The sequence below is a fragment of the Cyprinus carpio genome, chromosome A15 (genome assembly GCF_018340385.1).
Source record: "Cyprinus carpio isolate SPL01 chromosome A15, ASM1834038v1, whole genome shotgun sequence".
NCBI lineage: Eukaryota > Metazoa > Chordata > Actinopteri > Cypriniformes > Cyprinidae > Cyprinus > Cyprinus carpio.
In genome coordinates, this window is record NC_056586.1 from 20,259,747 (window position 1) to 20,270,801 (window position 11,055).

General features: G+C 35.2%; 1 protein-coding gene across 1 annotated transcript; it reads right to left on the bottom strand.

The window, feature by feature from the left end:
* Positions 1-741: 741 nt before the first annotated feature.
* LOC122147728 (homeobox protein MOX-2-like) lies at positions 742-10,321 on the bottom strand. The gene is made up of 3 exons (XM_042771458.1): positions 8,895-10,321; positions 4,597-4,769; positions 742-1,702 (listed from the first exon to the last, which is right to left on the bottom strand). The coding sequence occupies exons 1-3, from the start codon at positions 9,397-9,399 to the stop codon at positions 1,481-1,483; spliced, it is 900 nt and encodes a 299-aa protein (XP_042627392.1). The 5' UTR covers positions 9,400-10,321; the 3' UTR covers positions 742-1,480.
* Between the last annotated feature and the right edge of the window lie 734 nt (positions 10,322-11,055).

The following is an 11,055-nucleotide window of genomic DNA, read 5'->3' on the forward strand; positions in this document are numbered from 1 at the left end:
TTGCAACTTTTTTCTCAGAATTGCAAGATATAAACTCAGAATTCTGACTTTCTTTCCCTGAATTCACACCTGAGTTTACACCTTTCCATTGTTTTCAATTGCATCATTTTATTATTTTATTTTTCTCACAATTGCAAGTTTATACTGTATCCTACAATTCTGACTTTTCTCTCAGAACTGTTCTGTATCTCGCAATTCTGAAAAAAGGCTGAATTGTGAGATATAAACTTAAAATTGTGAAAAAAAGTGTGAACTCTGAGATAAAAACTCATTACCTTTCTATATTTTTATCACATGGTGGAAATAAGCTTCTGTACTTTTCACACTTATGCGTTTGATTTTGTCTGGGAAATTATAGTAATTACAATTATACAGGAAACTCCACCACACCATTAAATTCATAAAAACATTTGCTAGAAAACTTAGGCATATAAGGCCAATATATATATATATATATATATATATATATATATATATATATATATATATATATATATATATATATATATATATATATATATATATATATATATATAATTTTTGAACCCATTCTTACAGATGCTACTAAAATGTTCCAAAAATGACAAAGAAAAATTAACAACCAAAATGTCCTAGAAAATCAAATAGGTGGCAATTCTATCAGCTGGCCCAGAACTGTAGTTGAAAGCCTCGAATCCTTCTTCAAGCATTATCTTTCATTAGCCGACTTCAAAGAAAGAATCATTCACGATGAACAAATCATACCAAGCAACATATGAAAAGTTTATTGTTGAAGCACGTGGTATTGTGTGCACATGATACAGCTGTCAAATTTTTGAAAATAGCAATATTTATATTATATTTACATGGCATAATATTATCTGAAATGTTTTTGACTGCACACTTGATTGATCATTATTCCGATGACATCAACATTGTACAAAAACATACAGTAGAAATCAATTAAGGCACAGAAACTGACAAGCATACACTTTTCAATGCAAGAACAGAATGGAATGTTGTTGAGGCAGATTCGACTGCTAGATTCTGTCTTTCAAGTAAAAGAGCAGTAGAAGGGTTCTTTATAGATGCTGTAAGTGATTATTTTAGGAAAAAGCATGCAAAAAATATCCATACGACCTGACAGAAGTCCCTAGGCTCTGTGTACAGCAACACAAATCTGGGATGCTACTCAGCTTTGCTGACAGGTAGGATTTTAAAGCACCTTTCAAACATGTAAACATTTCTGTCAAACTAGCAGGGCACTTTTTCTTTGTGAATACTGATGCCAAAGTATCACACATATTCTGTATCATCCAAATGCACAACAATACATCAGTCCTATGTACATTTGTACATGTTTAGTGAGCACTGTCACTACTCTGAAAGGCGTCCTCATTGGCACATACAGTCTTTGTGTACTTTCAGTCCGTACTTAACATAATCTCTAACTGAACATGACCCCAGATAAGCATCGAAAGGCAGATGGGATCTGTTTGTATCATAAGTGAGCGTGCTCAGAGCTCTGGTCGCTGCCGTGGCTGTCCTCATTGTTGATTAGTGAGTCCGGTGTATGGAGGAGTCCAGGAATTCCAGAAAACTCAGAGGGAAGAAGCGTTCCCTTCTTCACATTCACAAGCTCTTTTTCTCTCACTACCGCCCCCTGTTGACCTCCTTTAACTCGCTTCCACTTCATCCGTCTGTTCTGAAACCACACTTTTACCTAGTGGGAAAGGAGGACACATGAGTTATGTTCTATACTTTGAAAAAATTATTTGACATCTATTGTATGTTTCCATGAAGAACCTTAAACATCCATGGAACCTTTCCATTCCACAAAAGGTTCTTAATATTGGAAAAAGGCTCTTCAGATTGTTAAAAAGTTCTTCACACTACGAAAAACATGGTTATTTTAAAAACTGTTCCATTAAAGCTTCTTTAGGAACCGAAATTGGTTCTAAAATGGGGGGAAAAAAAGAATATCTTTAGGAGTGTAATTCGTGTTAAGCAAATTAGTTTGTATGTTCGCTCTTTGGTGCAGATGATCTGTTTACTGTGGTTTTTTTGGCAGAGCGATTTTAGAGGTGGATCAGGCCATGACTCACCAAACTCCAGTAAGCTAATATCCCTCGATCAGGTGCAAAAGTGCCGTGCAATCAGTTGACCTAGCCCGGCTATTCTAGGGCATGATCCACAAAGTTTGGAATTGTGTTTCTCTGAAGTAGTTAGAAATATAACATGGCTTTTAATGCAAGTATTTGACAGCTATTTCCAGATCAGCAATAATTGGAGCCCATATGTTTTGTGGCATCAGACATTTCCATCTTTTCCTTGTGAGTTCAGTCAGAGCCAGTATTTACGTTTCCCAGAATGATGATTAAGCCGTTTCTTAAATGGTCACTGCAGTGCAAGTAAGGCTTGCTGGGGGACCCGGCCACCATACACTAAAATTTATTTCTGGAGGGGTATAATGTTGTAGATAGTCACATGAAATGGACTGTAATTCACAATCAGACTTGAGGAAAACCAGGCATGAAACATAAAAATTCATTGGCCATTGTACTCTAAAATGTATTTCTGGTGGAGTATAATGTTGTAGATAGTCACATGGAATGGACCAGAATTCTTCATATGCAATTAGACTTGAGGAATACCAGGCCCAAATCAGCATAATCATGTCATTCAAAGTTTTTTTTTTTTTTTTTTTTTTTTTTTTTTTTTTTTACAAATGGCTGTCAAACTTGACGGTCAAGTTCAAAGGCACATTTTAGATCAAATTACATACACAATGATTAATTCAGCTTACATTTCATGAATCCACAAGGAATAATCTTTGATTTTATAGTCTGCTAGACACTATTCAATTGGCCGCCCATGTTCATTACTGTCAGCACTGTAAGACTACCACCCTTAAAATATATCTGCAACGTTTGCAGTTCTTCTGTCAGCCTTAAGACTTCTAGTACATTACTGCTCAACGGACAGTGTATGCCATTAGACAGAAAAACAGGCAGACTATAAAAATGAAATACTGATTTTCTAAAAATACCATCACTTGCATTGGCAGCATTTGAATACATTTGAAATTACATCTTGAAAAGATGAAATCATTGTTTTTGGTTAGGTTTTGATTGTTGAACATTCATGAAATCAACAGGAAGTTTGCACACTTTAATTTTACATTTCTCAAAAGTAAAAAAAATAATATATACTGTATGTAAATGTATGAATTATAATTTGATAAATAAACTAAGTCCGAACAGAGTTTGTATGTTAAGTATTTCAGACTGAATTAACTGGAGTTTAATTCTTAAGGATCAGTATCTTAAGTCTATGGGAATATTTCACACTTTAAATTTAAATTTATTTTAAAAAAGTTAAAAATAAATAAAAATATTTTTAAAAATAATAGATATAAAATTGAATTATAAACAAATAAATAAAAGTTTGAACGGAATTTGCATGTCAAGTAGTTCAGACTGAATTAATTGTAGAAGTTTAATTCTAATCATTGAGGAATATTAGATTTTGAAAGTTGAACAGTATGGGAATGGGAATCTTTTACATTGTAATTTTACATTTCTTCAAAATGTTTAAAAAATACATAAATAAAAATAAAGATAAAAATAATATATATAAAAATCAAGTTTGAATGCTTGTTTGTTAAGTACAGTAGTTCAGACTGAATTAACTGAATGGGTTTAATTATAAACTCCTAAAACATTAAGGAATATCAATACAGTGCTGTCTTGCAGGAGCTGTAATAAATTTAATCAAAGATAGCTGTTGTAATTAGGGCCGTGCAACATTATTATGATTAGCAACCATTTTACATGTGCAAAGTTGTGGTTGCCCAACAGTCATAATACCACTCCCGCCACAAAGGTCCAGAACTCCAGCAGGTTCACACAGGGATCACATTGCAGGAGACGGATTTGCTTACTTGTCGTGTGGCAAGGTTTTTAATTCTAAGCCTTGGGAATGTATCCCCAGAGAATGTAGCATAATTTAAGACCACAGATGTCACTTCCTTGTGGGATCCTTGGCAACCTGCAAAGTCTAGAAACACATTTGTAATCTAAAATACTGTGACATGTTATAAATTAAAGAAACTGCATGGCTCATTGAGCAGTTAAAAATGTTATGAATGGTGTTTCGAATAAGGCCAGAATGACCTGCCAGTGATGTCATTTCAAAAACAGCAAGCATTACGTCATCTATTTATGTCTGTAGAAGTTAATAAACTTCAATGGTTTAATAAGATTACATAGTTGTTTGGTTAAAACATCAAATAGCTACAACAACCCAGATTTCTTTGGCTCCAAATAAAACGTCATGTGCTATTTGTTTCACATATGGCTGTAGGAAGCACCTTCCCACGCAGAGACCGATTTGTAAGACGGAGCGGCAAGACGGAAGTGCCTTAGCGGACAGAACTTCCTTCGCCTCTCCCGTTACTTGACTACAGCCAAAAAGAGATCTTGCAGAAACATCTGGAATACAATAGTCCCACTCCATAGCCACAGCTGGACAGAAAAGCACTGAACCCGGAAAAACTCAAATTCTTCTGACAGAATGATTGATGAACAGGTACAAGGACACGGTCGGTCATCTCACCTGCCTTTCCGTGAGATCCAGGTTTACAGCAATTTCGTACCGCCTCAATCTGGTCAAATAGTTGTGATGGGCAAATTCTGCCTCCAGTTCTCGAATCTGCTCTTTGGTGAACGCCGTCCGCTCCTTCCTTGGCTTGCTGCTCACATCCGATTTGTAATTCCCATCTTGGGACTCTTAAAAGAAAAAACAAGAATGGAATGGAAGAAAACATTTCCAATGTCAGAAACACTCACAAAAACTTTTGAAGAGCAGCATCAACAAAACAGCCTTTGAAACCCAATCAGTTCATTTCAGCACAATCGTTCCAATTAAATTCAATCACTGCAGGGTTGAAAATCCCAGAAATGTTATAAAGGAAAGCAGAGGAAGACTGCCAGTCATCTTTTACGATGCTGCAATTATTCATGCCAGCTGTTTGTAAAAGTCAACCCCAGCCGTGAGTTTTCATAGATTCTCACAATGAGTTGGCGCTCACCAGAACAGTTTCCAAAGACTTCATTTGACTTACTGTTAATGGAATCTGCTACCCTGTAGTTTTAATACGGAACAAAACAGTACTGGAGGATGTGTAAAAATATATTTCCTTAGTTTATTTACCTCAAAATTTTACAAGCGTCTTCCACTCAAGCTCACAACAAATGTCCTCGCTCTTGCGCTGAGAAATGCTTTTTCTTACTTTCAGATGGATTTTGGAGTGATAGAACATGAACACATAAAAGCACATATATTTATTGCTAGAGCTCAATTACGTTGTCTAATCTTGAATGGGAAACAGTAAAGGTCACTGAGGAAATGTCAGATTAGACCTGCAATCCATCCTACCAAAGACACATGCGCTTTTGTTGTTTTGACACTGGAGGAAGGAAACTTCTTTTTTTGTTTTCTTTTTTTTTTTAAGAGACTTGCGCCTTCATCTTGCTGTGACTCACTTTCAAAGCTTTTGGGTTCATTTATCTAAGGGTGTGGAGTGAGTGCTAATCCAGCTAGCAATCCAAAACCCAGCTGTAAATAGAGTCAGCTTTAATGAGACCCCATCCACAAGTTGCTCTGCTATTTCAGAAGAAAATACATCATTTTTTTTATGTTTTTCTATTTGCAATATCTAATTTTAAAAAGGAAAGTTCACCTTAAATGACAATTCAAATTTACTCATTCTATTAAAAAATGTTAAGACTTTAAGATGAAAAAGAAGATATTTTGAAAATGTCTTCTTTTTGTTAACACAGATAAAAGAAACTAAATGAATAGATTTGTCGTTTTTGGGTGATCTATCCCTTTGTTACTGTTTTCAAACAGTTTTTTCCCAACACCTCTTTCAATGGCCATTTGTCAGCGAAACAGATGGCTCTGCACCTAAACCCATGCTATTGGACAAACAGAACAATGCTTTGAAAACAGTTAGAAAGACCTTCAAGTTGTCTCTTCAGAATAAATTAAGATAGGGAAAAGTATTTGAAATGATTTCAGATTTAATATACCAATCAACTTGAAGGTGTCAGTTCAGGTGGATGTTCAGATGATACATCATATTGTCTATAAACACATGCCAGATGTGTTAACAGTATAATTTACAGGTTTGGGTTTGCAGAGGTTGACAAGGACAGAGACTTGTTCATGCGATGATGATATAACAAAGTCGCACTTTGTAGTGACTCATGTTCATTGAGCCTTTGAACAAATAATCATCACATGGTTTCTAGCGGCAAAAACAGCCTTGATTGTACCCTGTTTTAGCTAAATACATGTGAATTCGACACACAGAAAAGAGTTCGGCTGAATATGGCTCTGATTAAAACAAGCACAGAAAGGCAAGTTTATTGCGGGCTAAACGCAGCCATTGTGGAGTGAGAAAAACCAACACGAGCACTGTTTTGCGAACAGAGCTGCTCTGAGTTAAAGCAACTTTTCCCGGCTTTCCAACACGGCGGTTACACCACAGTAATTAGGCCTGCGCCTTAACTTTTATCTCTGCTTTAAAAAAAACCAATGTACTGGGAACAAAATGAGCAGGACGGCCTGAGCTTTCAAAGATGATTTTAAAAACTACAGCTACAATGAAAATTTAGACATCTACTTTAATATTCTAGTTACACACACTGAAGCTGAGCTTTATTGGTGGAAAAAAAGAAACCAAAATGAATATCACGCAAACCCACATGACAAAATGCACGCTAAGCTTCTGTCTTCTATCCAAACCAGCCATGTGCTGTTTTATTAGAACAGCAACACATGCTTTGAATAAATCAAACATTGTATCTTAAGATGAACTTATCTTAAAATGCATTAAAATGTTGATATTTTATTGATAAATCATTTATTGTTCCATTGATTGATGCTCATTATATAACCATTTTATAAAGCAGAAACTTTCATTTTTTTGTTTGGCCATAATTACACTGAAATTGAGGCAACCATCAAGATGTGTGACAGTTTATGTTAATAGAAAGGATATTAAAAGATTTTAAAAATGATAATGCTCAAAATAGTACAACTCTGTTCAAAAGACCAAACCACGTCTGTGACAATTACTTATTAAATGCATTTGCAATAATTCAATACATTCTTGGGCCAAACCAACCACTAAAACAATATTAATTTGCTATAACTTTGCTATTGGTTATCACTGCATATTTTCACTCTAGATGTATTTGTTAATCTCACTTGCACTGTCAACTATCACTGTAATGTGTTTGATATCTTACAGGAAAAACATGTCTTACAGATTGTATGTGTAATTCAAAAGTCATATATGCTGAAAATTTGACCGTTTAATAATATACACAATTATTAATCTTTACAAAAAATACAAAAAGTAAATGATTCTATTTAGCAGTTTAGGCATGATTAGAAGAAACTTTTGTATATACATACATACATCTACATATACACACACATATATATATATATAAGTACATTGCAGAAAAAATATTATATATATATATATATCTATACATATATATATATATATATATATATATATACACATATACATATACATATACATACATATAGATATATATATATATATATATATATATATTATATATATATATATATATATATATATGCACACACTCACACATATATATACATATACATATATATATATATACAAACATAAGTTTGTGTGTTTGTGTGTGAGTGTGCGTGTGTGTATATATAGTCATCCAATTCTGACCTTTTTCAGCAGTGTAGCAAGTGTATTTATGTTATGTTAATTTTGGCTTGGTGCAAATGAGAATAAATCAACATCTGGATGGCTGTGCTTCTTGTATGGACCTGAACTTTGTTTTAAAGGGCAGAAAGTAGTTAAAATTCCCTTTGAAGTAAGTAGATCGTAAAAATACATTTTATGATCCATTTTATGCAGTGTTAAATAGATTTTTTTAACAGCAGTGGCAGTTATTCCAGACAAAACAAATTGGAGATCCCCATCAGATTAAACCAGCTTCTTTTTGCAGTGAACTGAAAACCCTTGAGTTTACTTCATATCTCCCTGCATGTTTTACCCATCAGCAAAACTAAAAATAAAGTAACAGTATATTCCCATTCTGATTCCAATGTACAAACAAATTATATTCAAAGAGAAAGCTGCTCACAGCATTCCTGTCATCTAACGTTCGGCTTTTCGTGTTAAATGCCAACACGGGCGTCCCTGTTCTCTCTCTCAGGCCATGCTATTAGTTACTTTACCACGAGTGTTATTTTCTGCTTGCCAAAGAAGCGAGGAGATGAAACAGATGAGACTAAACGTGAATCATGCGTGCAGTTAAATGCCCACAGAAGACTTACAATCTGCCGTCTGCTAGGCAAAATAATTTCTTCTGTGCGTGTCAGCCAACACCTACAAAACTCTTGCGCTCAAAACACGGCTCCACAATTCCGAACACTGCATGGGAGAATCATTTTCCGAAAACACTAGCACTGCACCTCTTGTGTTTAATGGGGACTAAAACAACTAAATGTAATTTATATTTATATATATATATATATATATATATATATATATATATATATATATATATATAATTTAAATAATTGACATTTAAATATATCTATCTATATGTACACACACACACCTACACTTATTTAATTTCAAATAATACAAGACCACTGTAATACCAACAATATTGCAAAAAAAAAAAAAAAAAAAAAAAAAAAAAAATTGTAAGATTTGGCAAAAATAAATAAAATAAAATAAAATTATATAAAAACTCAAACAAGACTACATATGAAAAATTACTTGATCAGATCAGACCCCTTAATTAGTTAAAAAAAAAAATTAGCTTGTTTCTTACCAGAGCTGTCACTCCTTCGTTTGCCATTCCTCTTCTCCGCCTCGGCTGGAGACATCGTATGACGTCCGAAATCCCCTCCAGGAACACAGGAGGCACCCGAGGGCACCCCTCCACCAAGGCTCGGTGTGCTTGCGCAGAGGCTGGGGCCCCCGGGGCCCATGTCTGAAGAGCCTGAATCAGGGGCCGAGATCCCCAGTCCTAGACGGGCGCTTGCTGGAGAGACACTGGCCGTCTGCGGTATGTGCCATCCGGTCTGCTGTGTTTGGGGTACATGATGATGATGCTGCTGGGACATGGGTAGCCCTCGCTGATGCCCGTGTCCCCCAAACAGTCCCCCATCCTCACCTGGGTAACCGCTCACGATGCAGGTAGAAGAAGGAGATGAGGTGGAGAGGTCAGGGTACGAGGAGAGGTGCTCGGAGCGTCCGTGAAGGGCAAAGGCGGGGTGCAAGGACTGCGGAGGGGCGTGAGGGCTGCGCAAACAGCCGAACAGCGTGTGATCCATCGCATGCACGAAACCAGCTGCTAGTGAAACAAAAACCACAAGAAAACTTCCCAAAAACAAAACAGCAGAAACACAAAATGCTCCGTTGCTTCTCACTTCAAACAGTGTCTCCTTAAAAAACAAAAATGAAGGAAAAAGAAAAAAAGTGTGTCAGTACACGTGTGTGTGTGTGATAATCCCATGCACGTTGCGATTGAGAGTTGCAAGGCACCACGGCAAAACAGCAGCCGCAGCTGATGATGACGAGGAGGAGAGCTGGATCTCAGTTGACAGTCTAGCGCAGACTGCGGCCCAGCTGAGAGGGAAAGGTGCTTCCTAACAGTGGCCGGGCTTTTGGGCAATGGGCTGGGACTAAACTAGGGGTGGGAGATGTTATAAATAGGGCCGTAACATGAGAGGGAGGCTGGGTCACAGAACCCCGCCACAACTGTCCACTGAATCGAGCCAGTCCAGTCCTGCGGCTCCATACATCTAAAACTTGTCAGAAAATAACCGGCAGATTTTTAGTTTGGCCCTTTTTAATCTCTCTTGTGATTTGTGTTCAAAACTATTACTTTTTCCTCTGCTCCCAAAAGACAAAAGTCAGATTGGTTGAGAAGGTCGGAGCAACTGAGAGGAGTTAAAAGTGTTAATGGGTTGTTGATCTTCAGCACTTTCTCCTCTGTTATGAGAATGATTTAGAGGACAGGAGCTCAGGGCTAAAAGTCACTAAGCAGTAGATCTTCTTCTATTGGAAGTATGACTGTACAAAAACTTCTGCCATACTTTTTGTGCAGTTCATCGACAACCATCTACAACCTCAACAAAGTACAAATCCATGATTGTTTTTTAAATCGCTACTCATGTTTTTTATAATACTGAAGTCGAAAATGTTCCACTTTATTAATTTCTGAATAATTATAATTAAATTGTAATTATTTCTAAATTAATGAGGTAGAAAAATGAGATGGACTAATCAACATCATGTTAATGTACATTCTGTTCAAAAAGTCTGGGGTGGGTAAAAAAAATATTTGTTTAAAAATACAATGTGAAATATTGTAACAATTTATAATATCTTAATATATTTATAAAAGTGATGACATTTGAAAAGATCAATACTTTGTAACATTAAAAAAGTAACATTAAAATATTCTGTAACAATAAAAGCAATATTTTTTGAAGTTGTAAGTAAAATAGAGATTATTGGAGTTTGTTTTACAAAAAAATAATTTTCTTCTTCCTATTCTTCTTCTATAACTTTTCATAGTGAAATTTACTAGCAATTTTTGAGTGAAAGTTTCATAGTTTCAGCACCAATTGCATAATATAATAATATAACTGTATTATGAAAACAACAGTAGGATTATTTTACATATATATTTAAATTATCATAGCATGTATATATAATTATTCTAATACAATATAATTAAATCTTACATATAATCTCTCAATTACTGAAGTCATAAAAACTGCAGCAACATGCTTAATAATCAGAATGATTAGCTAAATTTAGTTCAAAATATATATAAAGGTTCAAAAATCATAATGTTTTACGTGCAGTGTATACACACATGCACACACGTACAGTATGCAGTATATATCCAATAATATAGCCCATATAAATTCAACAACAACCACTAAAATGAATAAAAGATTCTTTATGGAATATACATT

Excerpts from the sequence above, each read along its gene's own strand:
- LOC122147728 (XM_042771458.1), bottom strand. The coding sequence starts at position 9,399 with ATGGATCACACGCTGTTCGGCTGTTTGCGCAGCCCTCACGCCCCTCCG. Across the intron at positions 4,770-8,894 it reads ACGAAGGAGTGACAGCTCTG|AGTCCCAAGATGGGAATTAC; the intron begins GTAAGAAACAAG and ends TTTTCTTTTAAG. Across the intron at positions 1,703-4,596 it reads TGGATCTCACGGAAAGGCAG|GTAAAAGTGTGGTTTCAGAA; the intron begins GTGAGATGACCG and ends CTTTCCCACTAG.